The following is a 27,348-nucleotide window of genomic DNA, read 5'->3' as shown; positions in this document are numbered from 1 at the left end:
AGGCCTATAACGTTACATTTGAGAACCTCAGATACCATTTCTGTTTGAGTAGATGACGTCCCATGATACTACTCACTGTGATAGTTTTAACAGGAAGTCACGAATCCAGTCGGACAACTATGAGGATGTCACACTGAATAGAAGCCATCTGTGATGAAAATTGTCAGTCGCCCTTTGGAAATCTGGAAATAATCTTCTTGAGATCACTTGTCGTTAGAGCTCATTATTTGTTGAGAATAAACAGCCAATTGTCTTTCACAAGAGCGACATTTTCTGAATCGGTGCTGGTTATGAGTCAACAGAGTCATTTCGTGCATTGCGAAAGAAAAATAAACAAATAAACATCCGGAGAAGTGCGAGTAGGACTCACGTACCGAGGGTTTGGTACAAACTTTATTATTTATACAGACATTTCATTGATACCAGGAATTGAGAATCTAGACATTTCTGGCTTTTTATCGATATCGATGCAGGGAAGATATACACCTACACATTCCTGGGAAAAGGGGATCTTAACAGGATAGGCAGGCATTCGGATAACAAATGAGAAAGAAGTGATATGATTTAATTAAAAATGACCAATTATGGACTTTTTTCCTTTGCATGTAGAGTGAGAGCTTGCTTCCTTGCAGATACTCTATAGTTTGGATGAGCTAGTTTGTGAGCACGAAAATTTGTGACATAAATAGCAATACCTTTTGATTCCATTGAGTTTGAAGCTTACGTTAATTACACCGCCAAGGACTGCAGACCTTAGAATACGTCACAAATTTCAAATTTATACGTCTACCTGTTGCTAATAAAAAGAGGTCTTAAAAGATGGATGAATAGACAGACAGTTATTTAATAAACAACCCAAAAGAATTTTTTTCATGTGTTATAATTCCGTTTTAATAATTTTCGGATTTTTTTCTTTAGTTGTAATGTGAAATTTTTATTCTTGTCAAATTTCATATTTCTAGGTCACATGAAATACCGTATAGGTTTTGATGAGTTAGTTAGCGAGTATCGAAATATGTGACATAAGTGGCCTTATCTTTTTGACCTTGTTAACCCAATAGCTTAAACTCATTCACCGTCAGAGACCTTACAGATTAAAATATGATATAAATTTAACCTTGATATTTTTAACCATTCTTTCCTTGAGAAAAGTGTGACAGACAGGCACCCAGAGGGGCAGATGCAACAAAGTGATGCTATAAGGATTTCTCTTCTACCGACTGAGGTGTGGAACACTAATAACTGGAACAACACAGACTGAGAATTCGCCTAGAAAAAACGAAAGTTACTTTGTAACTCACAAAATTTAATAAGAAAGCTTTGGTCAACGATGATACCTGAACCTTGATGTGTCTTCGGCATTTGTGTGAGGCGGTGGAGAGTGTTTGAGGAGACTAGGTCGTGGCTTGTAATCAATGTGGAACACCGGCCGTGGTGGTGGAGGTGGTAACCGGCCGTGGCCCGCTGTGAACCAGTGGGGCTGAGGTGTCGGGTGATCGACCCCCGCTCCCTCCTCCGGCAACCACAGAGCGATACGCCGCCACTCCAGACCACGCCAGGCCGGCATATAAGCCGCGCCAGCCGTCACTGCGGCACAGTCGACAACAGGTAGCTCACAGCGCCGACACCACCAGCATGAACCGTCACGTAGCTCTGCTCCTCTGCGCCTCATTGGCGTTCGTCGCGGCCACCGAGGTAAGCATCACCTCTCGTCGCCAAGGGCCACTCCGCGTTTCTAGTGCATAGTCTTCAATTAGACACAATCTTCCATAAGCACCCACAATTCTTGATACACAGTTGCCCACAATGCTTTCAGGTAGCAAACCTACTTCAGGCGCACCACTAAGGAACTGCTGTAGGACCTTTGTATTCTAGTAAGTTTATAAGTAGCCTGGTGGCTATGGCCCCATGCTGACATTCTCCTACAATGATGTTCTGTTCGTGGGTCCCCAAATATTTGAGATATCTCATTTTACACTTCTTAGACTGCTGTAGTTTCAATAGGGAATATATGACTTCAAGTTTGTAAGCATTCCTAACTTCAGCTGTCTTCTTAATAACCTACCAGATAGTTATTATTAAAGTTCAGCTACTCACAGAGGCCCAGTGTCGGCTGTGATAATCATACGGCACCGACACTTGTACATATTCTATTGCTTTAAAGTGGAACCCATTTACACTGGAAAAAGAATTAGTTCCAATTTTGGCCACCAGGTGCAAATTTGGCGCTGTGAATGCAAGAAGTATATAAATGTTACCGTATGTAATGGATTAGGAACAGGACGTGGGCAGAAAATGTTAAACCAATGAGAAAGGAATAATGTTGATTTACACAAATTGTTCAGTGTGTGCGCCGGAAACGTCGGCGAGATATTTTACAGGGCTAGAGTTGCACCTTGTGGGCAAATTCGAAACTATTTTTTTTCAGCATAAATAGGTTCCACATTAATGCACTAGCATAATTACCACATCTCGTTGCCATACAATAATTACAGCTCACACAGAACGGTGAGTAGTTTCATTTTAATCATAACCACACAGCAGTTGAATATGTCGTACGACAACTTATTTTTATTCAGTCAGTGAAACTGGCAGCATCGTTTCCATCATGGTACCCAAAATTGCTTCCATGTTCAGGTAGATTTCTATGTTGACCTGAATTTTACACCTTCATTAAAGACTTGTCCTTTGATTTTTCTTCGATTTTTGCTTCCATGTTTCCAACTGTGGTTCTGTCACATTCACTGATAGGCATTCTGATTTGAGAACGCGCAGTAGCACGTAGTTTGTGAGATTCCTGTGAACGCACTTGTTTTGCTGTTCTATTATGCATACTTGCCCTTCCGCCGTAAGGAGTAGTTACCGACAATAGTGACGTAAGCTAAGACATAATTTGTTGTTATGGTATTCAGTGCGAAGACTGATGTAGCTGTTCTAGTCTTCTCTCCTGCAGACGCCGCTACGTTTAAAATATGTGCTACTCCATGTTTCGACCTACAGATCAAGGGATTTGTTTTTCTTAATGACAACGACCAGTTCAGTAGTCCTCATCCGAAATTCCTGGTGGGGAACTATTTTACCTCCACAATATTTTATCAAAGGGGCTACCATCATCAATAAACGTAGGATTAAATCGGCACGTACTCGGAAAATATAATAGCTGTAAATTCCCGTCCTTTTCAGCCAATCACAGTACCAACACACCAACTCCTTGTTGGCTTATGTAAGATTACAGCATAAGTCATTCAGACTGTTGCTCCTGCAACTACATGGAAACGTTGCTGTACTACTTCCGGAACCCTATGCTAGTCTGGCCTCTCTACGGATATGTATGTGTTGTGGTTGCACGAACCGTACGGTGGCTGAATCGTAGAGGAGCACAAACACGACTGTCCACTCCACTCCCCCGCCTCCCGCCCCCTTTAATGGTTAGGTGCGTGGTACGTAAGGGGTGGCATTGTTATCATGAAGCTCACTTTTACCTTAAGAATGGCAGCGAATGTCTAATTTATGGATACTACCAAACACTTATGAAATGTATTGAAATGATCCCGTCGCCACTACTGACAGCTAAATATTCACTATAAACGTCAACCAAGGGACCTGTGCATAACCTTCTTACTTTTATAGTCTTCAACAATGGCAGTATGTGAAATGAATGCATTCGTTGGGATGAGGGTGGTTGTGGAAATGAGAGAAAACTCTTTAAAAACGTATCGTACGACGTGAAATAGTAATCATGAATTTATGATACGTCCTTGTATACACATGACTATGTGTCTAAAACTATGTTTTGGATTCAGAATTTTTCTTCTGGCTTGTACAACGTGCAGAGATCAGCGAGTGTCAGTAGGGCCACATAACCTGTAATTGCAACTCGACTAACATTTTCAATTACAGTAAGCACGTTAGGTCGTAGTAGCAATAGGTAACTTCGATTTTATCCATACATCCAATAGGCAAATCACAACTCAAGGCGACAATGACAAATATGTTTGTCGTCCAGGAAAATAAATTCATTTAGAAAAATCGGCTTGTACGACAGATAATGGACTACCGCACTGGCCACGGTTATTATTTATGGCTATGCTGTATACATATTATACAGTTAATAAATACTTTCAAACAAATAAAATGTATTTGTGATAAGACAAAATGAAAAGGGAGTCTCTAATTCGTTATTAATATGTTACATTTGTGAAATAGAGGTCTGCAGCTGCGCATCCATGATGCCTTTTTGCCTATGGTAGTTGAAAATCTCTTTTATGTTAAAATTTTCCACAAACAGTGAACTTTAGCGCAATATTGTTGCACAATGTCAGAAACTGGTTAAAAAAACTTTCTGACCACATCGCATTCGTTTCTGCCGATCAGAGTGTGTTGAGGAAAAGGGATGTTGACTTAAAAAATAATGTATACGATCACAAAAGTAAGTAAAATATGGTTGCTTGGGAGAGAAACGGGAGAAACAAATAGCGCTACAGGGAAGATTAATTATATCTCTACGCGAAGAAGTGATTACCGGCTAGCAGAAGTAGACTGGCTGCAAAGATACGCTGTATGCAAACCGGGTAACCGTACTTGGCTTTGGAAAACAATAAGTCAGTGTGGGTCAGCGGTACCCATACACACACACACACACACACACAGGCGTACATGCGATGTGGGTCGGGAGTGAGAGCGGTCCAGTCGGCTGTTGCTCACCATTACCGCAGGTCGCGGTTTCACCGACACGCCAGAATAGCTGCATCTGCAACTGAATAGCAGCATACCACGCGATAGTAAACCATTTATTAGTCCCATAACGCGCGATAGTATTACATTTATTGGTCCCATCCGCTACTGAATAACTAGGATCCTGAACAAATGTGAGGTCAACATCAGTTTGTCGTTCAAAAGTAACTCATTAATCCATCATACCCAATTAGCAAATAACGTAAACCCAATTAAGGCTTCAGTGTATAAATTTCAGCATAGTTGTCACAACTTGTATATTAGACACAGGGAAGCGTATTAGAACGTATGGAGGCCTTCCACGAAATAATTACAGTAAGTGAACTGTTGGAATCCTTCTGCACCAGGGAGAACACAAAACGACAAACATGAATACCTGACTGACCATTTCGAATGCACAATCAAAAGGCATAAAGTAAAAGATTACGGAAAGCTCAGACGTACACAGAAACCAAAAACGACAGTCAGCTGTCATTCTGAACGAAACGATTGACAACGAACACACAAAAGTAATAAGGACCCTAGCGAAACTTGCCTCTTCTCTCGAACCACATCATATGCAACAGATTCCACTTAGTTTTATTTACTGTACATCCTCTTTTTGTAGAAAATGTTATTTTTGCAAACATATCAAATTACAAACCGAGGAAGTTTATCCAATATCATTCAGAATTCAAATTCTGTGATACGCTTTAGAGTTTTTAATTAAATGGATGACATATTTGAGAAACAGACTATACTTATTACACTTTAACGTAAAAAACTGTAAAAAATTAATATCTTCATAAATAGAAAAACTACGTAATACCTCTCTTAACGAGGAAACGCTAGGTGCGTGTAACATTTGTAGTGATGTCTGTAAACTCTGAATGTGTTAAGTCCGAATGCAGCGCCCTCGAGAAAGGTAAGCAAAAAATATTAAGGGAATATTTCGTCTTATGAATCCACCAAAAGAATTCTGAACAAAAAGCGATAAATTTAAAACCTACACACTTTTACATCAATGATTTTCCAAGAACAATGTAACTAGAACTAAACCTGCGAACCAGCAGCTGTTGAAGGAGCAAAGCCTCCAAATTACGTCGTAAATAATAATATAAGAGGAACTTAAAATTTAGTAACTGTTTGCGATGGGTCTATATTTCTATTTCAAACAGAGTCACAGTAAGTGCCTGCACAGCATGTGTATATGTAAAGTAACGGAGTTCTAGTTTGAAATACAAGTGACAGTATCAACGATCAATTTCCGCTGTCGTTTTTTAAGTTTCCTCTACTTCTTCATCTTCTGGTGCTGTACCCGAGTTAGGTGACAAAGTTTTGGGATGTGGTCGTTAACGACATTTTCACCTTTTGTGCATATAAAATTAATCGTGTAATTTATGTACACACTTAGCAAACATTTATTGCGTACACACATACCAATGCTAATTTTAGTATATATGCCTTCAACAACTCATTAAGGAAGACTTCAGAAATGTACTACGTGAGGTGGATCATTGGCAAGGTGCTAGAGACATTTTCGGGAAGAAGGTGGCTTCAGTTCCCCGACAGGCTCCCGAGTTGCAGTTTAAAGCGATTGCCAGGATGGTAATTTGAAGGGTACGGGCAATATCGACAGTTTCTTTCGGAAATACGAATTACTGTGCCTGCAATGAGTCCTCTGGTTACAGCGAGTGGTGTGCTGTGTTGCAGGAGAAGTACGCGGCCACGTTTGACAGCCTAGACCTGAAGGAGGTACTGTCGGATGAAACTCGAGTCCAGGATGCGATGCGCTGCCTGCTGGAAGAAGGAGATGCAGCGTGCAGACCCGCCGCGAAGGCGCTCAAGAGTGAGACCAATCGTAGTCTACAGTCTGCTACCCAGTAGTATGGTATAGCCCACACCACAGGCTCACACACTTAAAATGAGGCCCATGCCGTGGATGCAGTGAGTCTGTATTCAGTAATCACGTAGCTGCAGATTGCAGTAACGGGACCCCAATGGAGCAATGACTATTGGAACATGATTGTTCCCCGAATTTAAATAAGTTTGCTTAGAAAGAAATATATGGGTTGGGATAAAGGTATAAGTCAGTCTGAAATTCCTGTCTACTGTGGTTGATACTGCAAGAACTATGTTGTGCACAGTGAACAACCTCCGAGACCATACTCCAATTCCATACAGGAAATTAATTCTTCTCCCAGAATACATAGTACTTATTGGTCCCCAGTGTAAAATTAGAGAAATCCCGGTTTACTGCGGTACGAGTCAACTTTTCCAAGGCACGCACATTTGATTAGCTGTGCAGCTTATCTCCTTACCCTGTAACGCAACGCCAGGCCACCTATATATCTTCTTCCTTAGTGAATAATCTAATATTATTTGTGTTACGTGGTTAGCAAGAAGAGAAAGCGGAATTATCTTGTTAGCGGGAGTGGCGATAAAAACCGGCACAATCAATGACTGTTGATCCGTCACTAACAGAATGATTTGTGGCCATGGAAAGAAATAAACGTATATTAACACCAGTATTTGCGTTGGTTAAGAATGCTTCTTTTAAAAAGATCGAACTCCTTAAAACGAATGTTCAGTAAACACTGGTTCCATTATGCCGATCAATAGCAACGCCGTATTAACAACATCCAAATTCATTTGGTGTTACTCGTTAAATTCCAGGAAAATCATTTAAAACAATGTTAGGACAGAGATTATTATTAATACGGAACAAAAGTAATACAGCTTTGGAGCATATTAACCTAAGTTGTACAAGGATTATCAATATCACCTTCTGCTTTCTGTACAGACAGGAGAGAGGCCAAGAAATAAGTTGTACAAGAAACTGAACTAGTTGCAAGAAATGCTTTCAAACAAAAGCACAACGAAAAGTTGACATAGGTGACTGTGGATTCTCTTTCATATAATAATGTTCTATTGCACTCCACAGGATGCACACAGATATACCCACTGCAGAAATCACTGTGGTCACACTATACCCCTTTATCACCAGTGGACTAGTAAAAACATAACAATTTGGTCGATTAAAATGGTACATTGTTTATCAATCACAAGCGTTAATTCTTCCCTACGACATGTGTTGAATTGCTCTGTAGTCCTCAATTATAGAGGGCGGTCAGAAACAGTCTGAAAAGCTAGTAAAAGTGTTCCAGGGTAGCTTGTGCTGAGAAACAACTTTTAAGAATGAAATTCCAAACATTGCGCCGTTCCTGACTGAGTTAGCATTTAAATTAGTCAATCAGGGCGTTGCGCGAGCCAGAGAAGGCGTCGCCAAACGTGTTCCTCGTTTGGTTTCCTAAAACCGAACAAGACAGTGATACAAAAGTTGAACATGGGACGGTAGCAAGGATCTAACTCGAGGCAAAGCCTGCCCTATCATCTACGCCTGATTAGCTAACTACAATGGTAATTAACTCCGGAACAGCGCAACTTATCGTGTTATCAGCTGAACAATTATTTATTAGCATAACCTAATCTGCAACACCCTTACAAGCTTTTCAGTTTATTCCTCACCACCCTGTGTACCATCAACAAAGCTGTCTGGGAACAAAAATCAGTTCAAAATACTACACACACCGTCTCTAAATGAAAGAAAGAATATTAATTGGTTCACCAAAGCATAACACATGACACTAAAACACTACTCATGGTGTTAACTCACCTTCCATCCTATTACATCTTCAAGCTCGTCTAATGACTGTAGTGATGTAGCAATCCATTCAGATAGTGAGAGGCCTAGGTATCGTCCAGTTGTTCATTGTTATTACCGTTCAAAATTGCGTTTAATTCCACACCCTACTGAGCCAAAATTTTGTGACCAGCTGATTAGTAGCCTTTTGGTGCACTTATAGTACGTAATAAGTAAGTGTGCGCGGCAAGAATTTTAAAATTCCTTGTTGGGTCTGTGAAGGTTTATGACACCAAATATCTACGCACTGGCCACGAGTTTTCTGTAAATCACGGGCCGGAGATATGTAGGGGTGAAGTTGGCGCCCTGAAGCGACACAGATGCGTTCCATTTGTGTCTTTTCATATATATTTCGTGACCAAAATACCAATGTCGTGTTCCTAAAACTGCTGTAGGATGATTCTGGTCTTGTGACGCGGGCAGTTATACTGCTGGAAGATGCCTTCACCATCGGGAAAGACATCAAACGTAATAGGCTACAGGCGGTCTGCAATAATGTTATTGTGGTCCACAGCTGTGATGGTGCCTTCGATTGTTACCACAGATCCTATGGAAGCCCAAGTAAAAGTCATCCATAGCGCGATAGGCGGTAACCTCGGTGAGATGCACGTTCGGTTTCAGGACGCTATATCCGGGCATGACCACCGACCTGGAGTAACAAGAAATGTGACTCAGCATACCAGGCAACGCGCTTCCACTTGATCCACGGCCCAATACCGATAACGGCGTGTCAATTGCAGTCACAGTTGGCGAAGTCGCTGTTTCACAGTGAAAACACATTTCTATTAGCGTAATAACTTGTTTCGTATTGAACTACATTGTCCTGCGGAGGTGGACGCTCACTGGTGTGCTCCGAAACACCTGTGCCCGGAGAACGGGAAATCTCCGAGCTCCACGTTATGTGATGAAACGTGGACGTCCATCAGCTTGTGGTGTACCCGTAGTTTCACAACCTTCAAACAGTTTCCGTACCGGTTCACGGCATAATTACGTGAAAAGCCGACCACATTCGCCGTTTGACAGATGCTCTTTCCGCGGCGTTGAACCATAACAATCTGCCCTTCGTTAGAGTGGCTTATATCAGTGGACTTCTCCATGGCGTAGGCTACGCCGCGAACTTACTCTCGCAGTGCTTCCAGCAAGAGATATTACGTCGCCCTAACTTTTCGTACTCAGTTAATCACAAGCAAATGCCTAATTACCACTATCATTCTCCGCTAATTGATCTGTTCCTTTCCTAGCCTCAAGTCCTGTAAGGTCAACAGTGGAAGATGGCATTCCGTCTACCCTGTACGACTCGCCTTATGCCAGTTCGCTAAGGACAGATGTACGAGGGTGGGATGACTGCCTAGTTAATGTCAGACCCACATTTCCTGGCCCTTCTTCAGCCAATCGATGCTTGTGTTTTGACTTTAGTCAACTTATTCTAAAGGCACTTGAAGCCCTAATATTTCCTCAAATCTATTAGCGTAATAGCTTGTTTCCTATTGAATTACATTGTCTATGTGCGTGAATTATCCGATTTTACACATGTATTCAATGTTTAGAACTATTTTACTAAAATCATTTTATTGGAAATCTTGTTATTACTTTTCAACATAAAATTGATGCACTAGTTCCCACCCAATAGGCTTCTATATCTAATAATCTACTGCCACACTCACCATAGAATTTGGCATTCGTAAGCGGCGGCTTATTATTCTTGGTGTTTATATGTTTATGGTGCAAGAGTTTCAGGATGAGACAGATGTAATGTCTTCCCATATTTCATTAAAAACCTCAGCAGTACACGAACGAAAAGATTAGTACCAAATCCCACTGCCTCTGATTTCTATGTGCTTACCGAACAGTTTTGATACTGAAAGTCCTTGGCAGAATGAAACTGCGATACCGGGACTCCAGACTCCGACCTTTGCCTTTCGAAGGCAATTGATCTACCTAATGAGCTATCCAAGAACGTCTAAAGTGTTATATCGACCAAGCTATCGAAGCGTGACCCATGCCTCGCCCTCACAGCTTCAGTTTCGCGAGAATCTCATCTCCTGTCCCTATACACATTTTTAATCTCCCAGGACGTTGAGAATTGTCGAAGAAGGACCCCTCCTTTTGCCACTAAGGTATAAGGTTATTCAGCCACCTGTTTGGAAAGGTTTTCGTAACTAGCATTCCGTCGTGAAGAGTAAGTGTCATGTCCTAAGCGTATCTACTGAAGGTTGCTGACTGATACGTGTGTAAACAGTTGACGCCACTTCTTGAGTTTCTGACGACTTTGAGAAGTGAGGGAGAGGAAAAAGCTATGGAAATTTCAAATCGAATGAAAACATGCTAAATCTCGAACGTTACAAAGCCCTCAAAAACTCAAGTTTAGCCTAGATATATACAGTACAAACCATGCACTAATAAACATTAAATTACGGACACCCCAACTGAGCGCACACCAAACCAAAGCCGGCCGGTGTGGCCGAGCGGTTCTAGGCGCCACGGTCGGAGGTTCGAATCCTGCCTTGGGCATGGATGTGTGTGATGTCCTTAGATTAGTTAGGTTGGAGTAGTTCTAAGTCTAGAGGACTGATGACCTCAAATATTAAGTCCCATAGTGATTAGAGGCATTTGAACCATTTTGTACCAAACCAAATTAACACAGCTAAGCCCATAATATCCCATGGAACCCCTACGCGCTGACACAATTTCATCTGAGTGTACAAAATATAAATTACAAACACATAGGAGGCTACAGCGAAATCAAGTGAATAAAAAATTTAATTATTGAAACGCTCGGGTCAAAACTACATCAAACATGCCATGAAACTAGTTCAATAAATATCCAACTATAAATCTGCCATATAGTCATTGGTTATCCGGTGCAAAGACAGTATCCAGGTCGGCAGTGCACAGACTATATGTCAGTACTGAGAGAGGGTAAAATAACAAACACCCACATTGATCACTGATTTTCAAGGTAACAATGTCAGTGAAACAACTCGAACACTGGGGCGGATAACTTGAATTACTGTTCTGCACCACTCTGAACTTAATGGATCGTAACATCGACAAGCGCAATAAATCATGAATATGAGTTCAGAGTTGCAGGGGCAGACAGGAAACTGCACTTATAAACAACTTTAGGCTAAACACACCTGCCGATATAGGGGCCAGAAAACACGTTAAAATAAAACGACGTAGGCGCAGGAAACTCAGTTTAAAACATTTTGAAGAGCCCACTTTTGACAGCATGAATTCTCCATTTCGCAGATACCAGGTACACGTAGCAACAACCGTTGAGCCCCCCCCCCCCCCCCCCTCCCCCGTCAATTCTAGGGCCTAGGCTCCCCGCCTAGTCCAGCACGTACCCCACACTCCGCAAGTACAGCCGACGCCGGCCAAATCGGCGACCACTTCGCAAGGCACTTGCTGGCTCGTAGTGCTCTGATCTCTTTCCAGAGACCCATTTCCTCTCTCGTACAGTGCGCCACATCGTGCTCGAGTTTAACCACTGACCGAAGACCAAAACGAGGGAAAGAGTCGGTACCAAGAGAGCCGCCACGACTCAAAGCTGATCTTGTAATTTTCAAGTGTGTTCAAGTGTGTGTGAAATCTTACGGGACTTAACTGCTAAGGTCATCAGTCCCTAAGCTTACACAATACTGAACCTAAATTATCCTAAGGACAAACACACACACCCATGGCCGAGGGAGGACTCGAACCTCCGCCGGGACCAGCCGCACAATCCATGACTGAAGCGCCTCAGACCGCACGGCTAATCCCGCGCGGCTTGTAATTTTTCTTTACTTCCACTAATGATAGCAATGTAAACAATGGTATACTTTCACCCTGAGTTTTAGTCTCCATGTACTGCTTCTCTCATGCCTGGTATCCCAGCTTGACGTGCTTCAAGGTTCGCCGGACGGTATGGAAATCGATTGAGATCTCTGGGCAGTGCGGCTGGGCCTGTGGGCGCTGGTGCAAAGACATGCCCCGCCCCCCTCCACCCCGCGTCGCCGTCCGCGTGTCAGCTTATTGGCTCCTGTGGCTGTGGCTTTCCTTTAAAGCCTGCAGCGCAGTGGTTTTAAGTCAGTTGTGGTTCTCTGCGCTGCTGATTGATCTCCATACACACCGTTGGCTTGCTTCTGAATTCGCTACGTCTTAGTTTTCATCTTGATTTGAGCGCTGGACTCGTTCTTATACTGTCTTGCGTCCCCCTTTTCTGCCAGTCTTTCGTATTGTCGACCTGTTTGTCTCTGGCAGTTCGCTGTCGATGCTCTCTGCCAGTCGGCCAGTCTCCACTGGATCTCGTGTCATTTCCGGTTTTGTCTCATTACGGTTCTATACCACGTACAGATTGAACAGTATGGGAGGAAGACCGTAACCCTTTCTAGTTCGGTCACTTCTTCCACCCCCTCTCATTCTTATTGCGCCTTCTCGGTTGTTGTCTGTATTGTATATTACACATCTAGCTGCACAAACTTTTGCACATTTTAGATGGTCAGACACATTTTCTAGGTCTTACGCGTCGTTTAAAAGTGTCTTAAGTTTTCTTAAATGTAAACTTCGTCCTCAGTCACAATGCCAGAACTGCTTTTCTTGAGGCTTTACCTTCCGTAAAGAGAATTTTATGATCTAACTAGTCCTCACTTTTCAATTCATCAGTTCTTGTCAACGTTTTCGGTGTTTGAGCCATTATATTATAGTTCTCACATTCATTGGCCTTGATATTTTTGTCATTTTGTGGATGATACACTCCTGCAAGCATGTGTCTCATAGATTCAAACACCACTACGTGAATAATCCTTCTGTAGGAATGTTTATGCCTCATGCTTTGTTTAGTTGCAAGTCTCACAAAGGTCTCACAAACTCTAAATTTAGATACCCTAAGTGTTAGAAATCGCTATTCATTTCCTTCTCCATCTTGTTAGCAGATTTCCTACCTTCGTAGTGATCTTTAACCGGTTAACTGCTAGCGACGTATATTATCCGTCCACTGTCGTCGTGCTGTGACGTACGCTGAGATGATAAAAGTCGTGGGGTACTCCTAATATCATTTCGGGTCTCGTTTGGTCCGACGTAGTGCAGTATTCCAAGTTGTTTTAATTTTATTATCAGATGTGCTAATCTCAGACATAAGGACATACTTCTGAACTTTTTAAAAACTTTTCTTAATACAGTGCAGTAGTTTTTATAATGTTTCATTGTTTTGAGGTCATGACTCCTCCTAGCTATAAGATACATTTCCCTTTTCTGTTTGTAAGATATTTTTATCCCTTTAGTAAGCCATGGCTTTTACAATTATATTTCACTGTTTTCTTAGGAAACTGTTTTCAAATATACTCTCAAAGGTATCATGAAATAGGTCAACTTTTAAATTAGCACCATGTTCCCTGTACACCTCATCCCAGTCTGTTGCAAGGTTCGCCTAAAATTTTGAAGTGTTAAATCGTTAATGGGACACACTATTTTGGAGGGCTGTTTTGCATTCCTGTACAGAGCTATGTCATATACTGTAACTAGCTCTGCATCATGATCAGACAGACCACGCTTAACTGGAAAAATTTTTATATAATTAAACTTATTTTCGTCTATGAAAACGTTATCTATCAGTGTGCTGATTTCCTGTACCACCCGAGTAGGAAAATCAGTAACTGACGTCAAATTGAAAGAATCAAGTAATACTTCTAGGTCAAGCTTTCTATCGGACTCTTTCAGAAAATCTACGTTGAAATCCCCACAAACAATAATTTGTTTCCTCTTTCTGACAGGATTCACAACAAATAATCCACGTTTTTCTACAATAGTTGAAAATTTCCCAATGGGGAAACAGCTACAATTATAAAAGTGCCTTTATTTAGTTTCAGCTCATATGCACATGATTCTATGCGTCGGTCTGCGCAAAATTTTTTAGTTTCCAAATTTTTCGCACTATGACTGACTTTAACATACATCCTCTTTCCATAGTGACTCTACTTACATGTGCTGAAAGCTTATATCCACCTACATTTACCATTTCCATACCTGTGACTACATGATGTTCAGACGGGCATAGTATATCTATTCCATCCTCAGTTTCTAAATCTTCTGTACAAACAAGAAGCTTATCTACTTTGTTTTTTAATCCCCTGATATTCTGATGCAATATATTAACATTATTTTTACTGTACTTTTATGTGAATCTTGTGACATACTAACATTATTTTCACTGTACCGTCATGAGAATCTTGTGATATTTTCACATCCCTAGTACCTGCCTGTCTGAACTTTTCATGAAGTTTGATTCCAACCAATGTAGGATGATTGGATACTGATCTTAGCCTAAAAAAGTAATCCCATGAGTTCCAGTGCCCCCACTTAAAGATTTTGCTATCATCCCAGCCAGTTTATCCTTCCCTTTCCTACTGAGATGCAGGCCATGTCTCGTGAAGTCCCACCTACCAATACCATCAGTAGGAACCAAACCTATGCTTGAAAAAGTAGCAGACCAAAGCAACTGATCTAGCTTCATATTGACCTTCCTGACAAAGCAGTTCCATTGGGGCCAGTCATACCGCATGAGAGCAGGAACCAAGCCAACATTTGTATGGTTCGTTGCAGATGCCGTTTTCACTAGGTCACACTTAATATTGTAGCCCTGGTCCCCATCAATACTGTTTCCCGCTCCACCCACTACCACAACATGATCCTGCTTTGTAAAACCTTTGCACAATCATCCTACATCCTCTATCACTTGGCTAAGGCATGCACTGGGCTTGAAAATACTTGTGACTTTGTACCTGTCACCTAATTTTTTCTGCAAATTCTGGCCTACACCTCTTTCATGGCTACTACCTGACAACAGAACTTTCCACCTACTTTCTAGGTTTTTTGCCACAGTTGGTTTCCTAGTGAAAGTCTGTTGAGTGCTGAATACACTTTCATCTAGTTCAGACTCTTCCTTAGCTGACTGAGGTAACAAGGCAAATATATTGTTTGTGCCAATGATAAAACTGTCTGATACTGTTCTCTTTCAGTGGCCCCTGTTCCTTGCTACCACTTCCCACTTGTCTTCACCCTCCTCCGCCCTTAACCTCATCAGTTCCTCCCTAGCACTATCCAGGTCAGCCTGATGGGCTCTTATGTTCCCTTCCCCTTCCGCTATTTTCCTATGCCTTGAAGATAATCTGCAATACCATGAAAGAGACCCATTCACTTCTCCGATTCCAATGGCACTATCGTCATCCCAATGTAAACATCTGCCACAACAGCTGCACAGAACCCCAGAACTGACTTTCGTACGGCAGCTCAAACACCTCTTGCTCATGGTTGTTTAAATATTTTTAACAAAATTTATTTAGGCAATAACAATAATATTCTATTAACTACAGATCACAAAAGCCACTAAAGTTATGTGGAACACTAATATACATGTATAATATTAATACAGTAAAGTAATACAGTTAAACTAACGTCAAAAATCAAAACTTGTATACCCGAAAAATTAGGCTTAAGATCGTGAATGTGCGATACGTACTTTACGCGTTTTGAAAGGAAATAAAAGATAGAAATTAAAACCTTTAATTCTCCTAGTACATACGGTACTACTAAATATATGTGTAATTAAAACAACCTAAATTCTTCACTTAATTCTTAATGTAGTACATCTTATAATTCACTCCGTAATCCTGTTGTTGTCAGACATTTAAACGTCCTCGTAACAAAGTTAACCTGTAAAACATGGCCCACTATTTACTTCACGAATGTTCCATTAAGTTCTTGACTTGATGTTTTCCCATAAGAAGACGTAGCAGCTTGATTGGTACCTAAGTTTTTGTTTAATGGCGTAGTTTCTTCTGCAGAATACTCAATTAGCCAAATGGCTATTTTTTAAAACGCCTGGGATCTGTCATTCATCTTTTGTCGTTGGCTACAGCCTTGATACTTCAGACCTGATGTCAAACGACAAGTTTTGAATCTGGGAATGTGATGATGTGGCAGAACTGTTGAGATGACGTAGTAGTATTTCCAGAAAAATTAAGGAGTAGCTGTTTTTGACGCCTGAGGACCCTAGCGACTATGTCAACAATTTACGCACTGCTCACCCCAATCTACACATTCAAAACCGGCCTACATCCCGAAGCACAACAAAATTCAATGATTTTAACAGTATTTTCTTTTGCAGAGGTGCTGCCCGAAATAGTGCGTACAGACTGCGCCAAGTGCACTGAGACACAGCACAAGAAGATCGGAGGTTTCTTCGGAGAGATTTCGCGCCGCCACCCAGACCTCATGAAGAAGCTGCTGGAAAAGTACGACCCATCAGGAGAATACAGGAAGAAGTACGCCAAGTCCTGGGCCGAGCACGGCATCCGCCTCTAATCACCATCATCCCTTGTAACTCTTATATTCAATAAATCTATGATTTACCCTATAATGTAAAAAAATCATTTCGATCTACCCACAAACACGGAAATACATGCAGCTGCTAATCTCGTTTGTTCTGTGAACTCAGAAACGATCTGCTTTCACCTCAGTGATGAAGCAACATTTCATTTTAAAATCAGCGTCATTTGCACTTATGGGTCTCAAGAATCAAAACTGACAATGTTGAATGTCTATGGAAAAAGTTCAAGCCAATACGTTTTAGACAGGTACGTACCGAGTACAACTGTGAGGCACGGGAGAAATCCACCGTGGTTCAACAACAAAGTTAGGAAACTACTGCGAAAGTAAAGAGAGCTTCACTGCAAGTTTAAACGTAGCCAAAACCTCTCAGACAAACAGAAGATAAACGATGTCAAAGTTAGCGTAAGGAGGGCTATGCGTGAAGCGTTCAGTGAATTCGAAAGTAAAATTCTATGTACCGACTTGACAGAAACTCCTAGGAAATTCTGGTCTTACGTTAAATAAGTGGATCGAAACAGTATATCGAGACACTCTGGGATGATGATGGCATTGAAACAGACGATGACACGCGTAAAGCTGAAATACTAAACACCTTTTCCCAAAGCTGTTACACAGTGGAAGACCGCACTGCAGTTCCTTCTCTAAATGCTCGCACGAACGAAAAAATGGCTGACATCGAAATAAGTGTCCAAGGAATAGATAAGCTACTGAAATCACTCAACAGAGGAACATCCACTGAACCTGACTGGATATCAATTCGAATCTACACAGAGTACGGAAAGAACTTGCCCCCATTCTAACAGGCGTGTACCGCAAGTCTCTAGAGGAACGGAAGGTTCCAAATGATTGGAAAAGAGCACAGGTAGTCCCAGTTTTCAAGAAGGGTCGCCGAGCAGATGCGCAAAACTATAGGCCTATATCTCTGACATCGATATGTTGTAGAATTTTAGAACATGTGTTTTGCTCGCGTATCATGTCATTTCCGGAAACCCAGAATCTACTCTGTAGGAATCGACATGGATTCCGAAAAAAACGATCGTGTGAGATCCAACTCGCTTTATTTGTTCATGAGACACAGAAAATATTAGATACAGGCTCCCAGGTAGATGCCACTTTCCTTGACTTCCTGAAGGCGTTCAATACAGATTCACACTGTCGCCTGATAAACAAAGTAAGAACCTACGGAATATGAGACCAGCTGTGTGGTTGGATTGAAGAGTTTTTAGCAAACAGAACACAGCATGTTGTTCTCAATGGAGAGACGTCTACAGACATTAAAGTAACCTCTGGCGGACCAGAGGGGTGTGTTATGGGACCATTGCTTTTCACAATATATATAAATGACCTACTAGATAGTGTCGGAAGTTCCGTGCGGCTTTTCGCCGATGATTCTATAGTATACAGAGAAGTTGCAGCAATAGAAAATTGCAGCGAAATGCAGGAAGATCTGCAGCGGATAGGAACTTGGTGCAGGGCGTGGCAACTGACCCTTAACATAGACAAACGTAATGTACTGCGAATACATAGAAAGAAGGATCCTTTATTGTATGATAATATGATAGCGGAAAAAACACTGGTAGCAGTTACTTCTGCAAAATATCTGGGAGTATGCGTACGGAACGATTTGAAGTGGAATGATCATATAAAATTGATTGTTGGTAAGGCGGATGCCAGGTTGAGATTCATTGGAAGAGTCCTTAGAAAATGTAGTCCATCAACAAAGGAGGTGTCTTACAAAACACTCGTTCGGCCTATACTTGAGTATAGCTCATCACTGTGGGATCCGTACCAGGTTGGGTTGACAGAGGAGATCGAGAAGATCCAAAGAATAGCGGCTCGTTTCGTCACAGGGTTATTTGGTAACCGTGATAGCGTTACGGAAATGTTTAGCAAACTCAAGTGGCAGACTCTTCAAGAGAGGCGCTCTGCATCGCGGTGTAGCTTGCTGTCCAGGTTTAGAGAGGGTGCGTTTCTGGATGAGGTATCGAATATGTTGCTTCCCCCTACTTATACCTCCGGAGGAGATCACGAATATAAAATTAGAGAGATAAGAGCGCGCACGGAGGCTTTCTGGCAGTCGTTCTTCCCGGGAACCATACGCGAGTGGAACAGGAAAGGGAGGTAATGACAGTGGCACGTAAAGTGTTCTCCGCCACACACCGTTGGGTGGCTTGCGGAGTAGACATGTAGATGTAGATGTAGAAGAACCAGAAGTCAATCGTTCAGCATAAAAGAGACTAGCCATAAGTGAAAGTGTTTTGTTTAATTTTTTATGACAAGGTGTACCATATATTCTTATTGAGGACATACACAGAAACTGGAAAGATAGTCATGGAGTGCCACAGCCGTAGGTTTTTCAACAAATTCAAGAAGACACTAGTGATTTCATATGCAAACAACAAGGAGTCTCACTTCACTGGCGCAACAACGAGCGGCAATTCCTCAGTGACACACTGCTCCATGTTCTTGATGTCCATGTTTCCAGACATGATACCATCCTATAGTTCATGTGTACCTAAAGGATCCCTTACAACTTCTTCTCGTGACATGAAATAGCTCTTCGGCAGAACAACAAGAGCAGTGACTTTTGTCGTCAAAGGAATCTTACTTAGCGTAAGTGAATAATTTTGTAGACGTCATCTACATGATCAGTGATAATAACACAGCGAAAAACTTTGGTTTTGTAAACATTTTGCGGTTTTCTCCTATTTTAAAGTGATATTCCACTAGTAAATATAAGTGCTTATGCTCATTGCATTCTTTTTGAAACCCAACATCCTAGCACCACCAGTGTCCAACGAAGATCAAGCTAACGTAGATAACCAGACACCCAAGGTATTAGCAGCAGAGAAACAGCTTAGCTACTTGTAACTACTGCTTGATATAGCTTATGGAGACAGAATTCATCGACACGCAAGTCGCTGAAACGGCGTCAGCTAAAGAGATTTGACATACGGCGGCCGAACCCCGAAGGGAATATCTCGACCAATAAATGCCATACGATGATTTCATACACTGCTGTGGTCCAGACGTACTTTCTCAGGAATTTCATCTTCAATTTAAGACCTACGGTTTATGCTAGTACACATACTTTGCCTGTTTGCCTGTGTTAGTGTTCTCCTTACAGCCTCCTTACTTCATCCATCGAGAGCCAATATGCCGCTACGGCATCAGAATTTCTTCACTTCGAGTGCTATTTTGTCAGCAGGATTGATGTTAGGTATATTGCTAGTGTAACTTCAGCTGTAAATTGTTGCAACCACTTTGGTTTCATTTATTATTAATTCTGATACTGAGCTGAGTAATTTGGTCATTCTGTACAACAGTGTAATGGGGTTACAATCGCCAACGTCAATGTTAATGGAAGGACTGGACCACAGACCTCTGATTCGTCATTCATCATTCATTGCATACAAAACAATTTCTTCATGAAAAGATTTAGAATTAAAACAATGTATTTTACGTGGAAATACAAAGATCCTGAAACTCAAACAAAGTTTACAATTTTAAAGCAACAATTCGGAAATATAAAGCTTTTAGATATAAAAACAATAATTTAATTTAAAGGAACTTCAAAATTTGCTTGAATGATTGCAATAACAACCTCTTATTGAGCAACAGGTCAATAAGTAATACTTAATTTCAGATGAACCAATTAAAAACCAAGTTCCAAATGAATAATGTCAAATCCCAGAATTTATTTACAACACATAAGAAACCCGAAGGGCTGGCAACCATACTAATAATGCCTTGCCCCTAAAAAGCAAGATGATGGTAATAAACACCAAGAGCTCGATACAGGGATATGAGGTGATTACAACCCCACTCATTAAAGTAAATTTGAATAATACGCAGTAATCGCTGTCACTGGGGCAAGAGACCCCCCCACAGTCTTAAAGAATGCCGTTGGAGGGCGAAATTCATGTCCACTAACATTTTTAGGAACACATTAACATGGGAATATTTTTTTTTTAGACGTATAAAAATACAATAGTAAGAAACATGCCAATCTCACTAGAGAATTTCAAGTTATGTTAATATACAAAATTAGAACTCTTTTCCCTAAAATAAAATTTGGTGTCTGCTTGGAGAGTACAAGCTACTAAAGAAAACACTCTCAACTTATGTCAAAGACTTTTCCAGGTGGTACAGAAGGAATTCAACTAATCTTTTGTGTAAGCTCCGTTCATGGAGAGGATCCCGATGATACCGTCGCACACAACAGTAGCCACAGCTAAAGCCTCGCTATCGCGTCGGCTCGCCAGACGCTGTACGGACAAGAAGTGTACTGACAGACTGCGGAGGTGGGAATTAAGGATCACAAGCCCCAACCAGGCTCGAAAACTCAAGCATTACAAGGCCCTTAAGAAGCCAAATTTAGCGCAGATACCTACAGTACAAACCATCTACTAGTAAATATTCAGTTATGAACACCCCAGCTGCCCGCACACCAAACCAATTTAACACGGCTAATCTCACAACATCCCATTGAACCCCTATGCGCTGACACAATTTCCATTGTCTGTTCAAAATATAAATTAGAAACAGATAGGAGGCTACAGACAAATCATTTAAACAAAAAATTTAATTATTGAAATGCTCAGGTCAAAACTACATCATAAATGCCATGAAACTAGTTCACCAAGTATCCAATTATAAATCTGCCATATAGGCATTATATATCTGGTTCAAAGACAGTATCCAGATCGGCAGTACACAGAGAAAATGTCAGTACTGAGAGAGGGTAAAATAACAACACCCACATTGATCACTGATTTTCAAGGTAACAATGTCAATGAAGCAACTTTGACGCTTGGCCCGGTAACTTGAATTACTGTTCTACACCACTCCTACATAATAAATCATGAATATGAATTCTGAATTCCCGGAGCAAACAGGAAACTGCAATTAAAACAACTTCAGGGTAAACACACCGACCGCCGTGTCTTATAGACTGGCTTATGTACTTAAACTGTCGAATTTGTAAAAAAACTCCAGCCCACATATATTTTGATATAAGGTAATTTCATTTAAATCTTTGGTACATACGCTACGTATATGTCTCGAAACTGTTGTGCACCTTAAGTGGGAAAAGCAAAAAAATAAGATTATGTCTATAGAGAAACTTTTAATCGGGAAAATAACACTGCAATAACATCATCTCTATATCGTCGCTGTCAATCCCTATGCAATTGTATCATCTCTTGACAACGTAGTTCCAATCTCAAGGAAGCATTGCAGCATCTTTCATATCTGCTCGTTCAACGTCTTCACAACTTTCTGAAAGAGTTGATCCTTCATCGGATCCAAAAAGTGAAAATTATGCGTTGGACGTCACGACTGTAGGATGGGTGTAAGTCAGCTCATAAGTAAAATTTTTAATGCTCTGCAGTACTTCACCAGATGCGTAAAAGGGGGTATCATCCTGAAGTAACTTCGAAAGCTCCACTTTCCTTTTCGGTTTGAGTCAGGTTTTACGTGTCGCAGTAACTCACTGTAGCTGTCACTGTTCACCGTTCGACACCACATATTGCAATGAACCAGCACTGGACCTTCCATATCCGAAGGCACTGTTATGACAGCCTCTCCTGCGGAAGATTGGTGTCTGAAACTTTTGGTGGGGGCTGAGGTGAAGGTTTGCACAGCATATCCGTCCATTTCGATGGTTCACAGTAATGGACCCACGTCCCAACACTTACTGGGAGACTGTTAAATATTTTTCTTCGTCTTGAAAATCCTTTAAATCGGAATTCCACATCTCCGAAAGATTTCTGTTTGCTACTTCACGTGGTACCAAATGAGTACCAACTTTGCGACAGTTCAGATATTCATAGGCAAATGCAAAACCTGAAGCGTGGCCAAAGTTCAACTCATACCCAATATCACTGAGTCTGGCACGACAAATTCTTCAAGTCATTGGCTCAGCTGAATAAGATATCTTAGACCAGAGAAGGAATGTAAAAGAACAGACAAAATACGATAAGAAGATATTCGACAGGAGGTAAAAATCTAGATTGTGAATGAAAAGCTGGACGAAACAAAATGAAATGCAACGAACATCTACAATGAATGGATCCAGAGAGGCTAGGTGAGATAAAGAACTTTAAACCAAAAGGGAGGGATCCTGGAAGACTGACAAAATGTTGGTAACCGTATCAGGACATAACTGGCCTTGTACGGAAAGTGCGTGAGAAGAAGATTTCCCTTTTCAATTGATTTTTTTTTTTTACTGCCCAATACGACATATACAGTACAACAGTGTTATTCCTGTTTATGGCTGGAAATGCAACCTGGACTTTTTTCCTTTGTTTCCTCCTACATATAGCTCACTAAGAGACGATTAAAGTAAAATGAGAGAGATTCGAGCTCACACAGAAGCTCAGTAACAATTGTTCATTCCACAGACAATTCGCGACTGAAACAAGATTACAGGGAAGTAATAGTGGCAACAAAGTACGTTAGGAACAGTACGGTGCCTTACTGAGTACAGATATTGACGGAGATGTAGACATGTAAAATTTTACCGTTATGGTTTTAGTTGTTTTAGTTGACACTTGTTGTCTCCACAGGCTGTAAACCGAATCCTAGACATTCGCTCAGCAGAAGGAAGTTGACCTGGTACCTCCTGAACTTCTGTGACTTTTCGTTACCACTTACAGCAGAAATTTCACTACACCTTAGTGTTACATTTCTCTTAATAAAAGTAATCGCTACTGAATTTTATCGGTTTCTTTTAGCTTCATTTTATTGGCAGTTCCTTTTCGTGAGCTATGTGGTGTTGGTTCACAGCGTAGATACTCTTACACGGATACCTCGATGTAGCAATAACTGGCTTCATGATTTCCCCGCCTCATTGACCCTCTTTGCTTTCTACAGCGCACTGCAGTATCTGCGGGAGAGCAGGCTTATCTCGTGCATAAGCCCGAACATGGGAGTTGAACTTTCTTCTTTTTCTTATATCGTCTTGTACGCTTTATTCTCACGAACTTCGGCAAGAATAATTTGTTCATCAAGAATCAACAAATTACGTTGTATGAGTGGCTATAAAATGGTTGCTATTCTCACAGAGTAAGTAGGTATGTGACAAAGATGAACGATCAATATCTGGGAATCTTGAGGACTTTTCAGTCGATTTCTGCATCTCTGGTGTATGTTGACAAGTCAGTGCGAACGTGGCCTTCGTTTGTGTACTTTTTTTGCAGGAATAATGGTAATGTAATACTAGAGCCACGAACTGTAGTGAAGTTTCGCACGTAACTTTGAGAAACTGCTGTTAAAACCTGTCTCCTGCTGAAACAACTGTATGGTGGAGACTGTATATCTAGTACACGAGGCTTTGAGTGGTTCAAGCATCTCCGAAGTGACCTAGAAGACACTGAAGACGACTCACGCACGAGATGCCCTTCAACATCAACAACACATGAAAATATCGAAAAGTAGGTAAGCTGATTCGATATAACAATCGGCTGAGTATTCGACCGATCGCGGAAACTCTAGGAATTTACAAAGAACCAATTTAACACGAAGAAAGTTATCGCAAATTCTCACGATCGATCAACAAGAAGTTCGTGAAAATGTTTGTACTCACATTTTGAATACCACTAAAAATGATCCTAATATCTTGGAAAGGACAACAAAATTTGACGAATCTTTATATTTTATTTATGAATTATACAGTAAGCGCCAATCCATACACCGGAAGCTCCTAACTTTAGGTAGCGAATGAAACTCGAATGGACATATCAGGATTAAAGCGATGACGATTGTTGTTTTCGATAATAATAGAACTATTATCTTCACTGGGTTCCTGAATGTCTAACTATTAATCAGTATTGGTATCTTGAGGTTACGGAGAAGCAGTTCATGGGTTCTGCATAAAGACAACGCACTGGCCAACACCGCAGTGCCTGTTAAGGTGAACACCATCCTGGGTTTGGACGATCCACTTTATTCTTGGATCTAGCGGCATATGTATTATGTATTCCGCAAGGTCAAATCTGCATTAAAAGAAACAAGACATCAGCGCGCTGAAGCATCGAAAGAAAAGGCAGTACGTGCTATCAGGTCCCCACAGTGGAACCTTTCCAGCACTACTATCATCAATGGAAAATTTGTATGGAGCGTTGTAGGCATAGAGGAGGGACTAAGTACGTACGTTCCTGAAGTAAAATGTTTTTAACAGCAATAATCCCGTTATTTTATAACCACACCTCATTCAATGGACACACTTCTCTGATGTAGTTCCACGCCTTATCGATAAATTATTTAGGGTTCAACTGTTATGTTTAAGGCATACAGTTACAGATTATATGGCAGAGAAACATAGTCGATTATAATTTTACTGCAATGTACTCAAGAATAAAGTTACATGAAGAGTGTTTGTTTCCACTAGGCTCAAAGGAACGTTACATCATAACATGTCGCGGTAAACTCCAACCAAGCAAATAAATTCCTTGTGATGCCTCAAGATTTCATGATCTGTCCAACTGTTCTATATCAACTTGCTTAATATCTGCATAAATGGACGCGGGTGTAAATTTAATATGATGCAGGAGTCCCATTTCAGCGCTTTTTGAAATTCGGCCCTATTATTTACGACAAAATTGGACAAGAATATTTTGCCACTTTAAAGCTAAATCCTATATGTGCTTCACTTTCACCGTAAAGTCGTCTATTCGTTTTCCAGGAACAAAGATAGCGGCAAGTATTGCAGAAACGAGCGGTGATGACGTGAGTAGCAGCTTTGCGTCAAACAGGAACTGGTAATTGCCCTATTAAATACCCCCTGAAAATATTTTACTTCTAATCTGTCCTTTGCAAATGTCTGGACAGCTCATAAATCACGCAGCTATATGCAAAATCTCCCCTGTGAAACGTTCAGTGACAGTCAGCAAACGGTGCCCAGTGCTACGTGTAACGAAGTATCGCGCGCTATCGGCAGTTTTAGGGAATGCAAAAGAGTTTGGGGCGTGGCACAACACACGCCTATCTCTGCCACACAGGCAGTCTGTGATACCCGTTGCTCGAGCTGCCACTACCGTTCTGCTTTCTACAGCTCAGTCGTTTCAATGATAGTTGTATCCTAACTGCTGTTTTCTGTTCTTTGTTAAGACAGAGTAAATGGTGGGCAACTCTATCTTCGTGCAGTGGAAAATTATAGCAAGCGCATGCCATTGCTTGCGTGAATACTACCATTAATAACGGCCTCATAATTTGGGTTAGAGACATCAACCGATACAACTTTTAAATCGCAAATGAAGAAGTCCAGATATTACTCTAAATGTATGATAAATGAAAATTCTATTGTTGGATATCAGAAATGGGACTTATTGTGTGATTTAGTGTTAAATCATGAACGAATTTTTTATTGGAAACCTGTACGCTCCTCATAATTAATTTCAAATATGACTTCGTATTTTTCTGATGTTATCAGTTTTAATAAAATCCTGCCTTTAGTTTTTCTCCTTGAAATTAATATATTTGTCCCGGGAATGTTAGCTAACTGATCGTAACTTTAGGTATGATATGCTTGGTTACAGACAGGATCAATGGACTAAAATAGATAACTAGGACGCGTTCGACGGTTGCAAGTGCCGTTCTCTGCGTCTTCAAGTATCTCAGTTTCTTCATTCCATCACCTCACCAGTTTCCAGCTTTCCGTGTCTTTGCTCTCTGGGTGCAGGCTTTATATTATATTGTGAGGGTACTTTTCCGTCCATCCCTTGTAGCACAGTAAGATTTCAGGAATCATGCGTGATGCCTCCTTTTAATTTAATTCGGACGCCTGAATAGGAAGGGCGTCTGTGCGCTCTCTTCACTGAGCACATTTACTTTGGCGGTGAGAGCATTGGGTAACGCAACAGCAAGAGGTGCTCCACGGGCTGAAACACAGCAGCAGAGAAGATTTTAATGTACGGGTACTGCGACCCACTGCTAGGATTCAATGAGAGGTCATCGGCGCAGACGTACTCTTAAGGCGAAAGGTGGGAAAATGTATTGCACCCACGAACATGATCGTTTTAGCAGCCCAGGTGACATGGTAAGTGGAGGCGTAATGTTGCGTGTGTGTGCTGAGCAGTCACCAGTCAACGTTTTTACTGCTCTGTACGTCTCCTCCATGAGCGTACACTCCGCCCTGATCTCATTTTTATGGATGAAAAAGTGCGACCGCATCTAACAGCGCAGGTGAGTGACTCTTGGAACGAGAGGATATTACTCGGCGAATGGACTCGTCTGCCAATTCTCGCTCGACTTGAGTCCCATCGATCAAGTGTTGGATGTGTTGCGAAGACGTACAGCAGCACGTCCAAATGCACCAACGGTCCCAACAGTTGTCAACCCGAGCAGCTGGAGGTACGGAAGGAATGTGGCCAGCATGGGAGTATTGCCGTCCGTGGTGATTACTCATCGTACGTTGAATTAATGAGTCATTCCTGTTCGTCTCGTTTCGTCTCAACTTCACAGAAGCTCTCCTGGCAGGAGGTAGGGGAAGTAGACGAGGTACTGGCGGAAGTAAAGCTGTGACGACGGGTTGTGAGTCATGCTTGGGGAGCTCAGTCGAT

The 27,348-nt window shown here is 41.3% G+C and overlaps 1 protein-coding gene across 1 annotated transcript in view; it reads left to right on the top strand.

Moving 5' to 3' along the window:
- The first annotated feature begins 1,611 nt into the window (after positions 1-1,611).
- Positions 1,612-27,348, top strand: part of LOC124616439 — a 59,727-nt gene continuing 33,990 nt past the window's right edge. The window contains exons 1-3 of the mRNA XM_047144747.1: positions 1,612-1,695; positions 6,427-6,562; positions 16,563-16,719. Of these exons, the coding sequence (XP_047000703.1) occupies positions 1,636-1,695; positions 6,427-6,562; positions 16,563-16,719 (353 nt within the window). The 5' untranslated portion in view covers positions 1,612-1,635. The remainder of the gene's footprint in view (positions 1,696-6,426; positions 6,563-16,562; positions 16,720-27,348) is intronic.

This window comes from Schistocerca americana, chromosome 5 (genome assembly GCF_021461395.2).
Source record: "Schistocerca americana isolate TAMUIC-IGC-003095 chromosome 5, iqSchAmer2.1, whole genome shotgun sequence".
Taxonomy (NCBI): Eukaryota; Metazoa; Arthropoda; class Insecta; order Orthoptera; family Acrididae; genus Schistocerca; species Schistocerca americana.
This window is presented reverse-complemented; position numbering and strand designations above follow the sequence as displayed.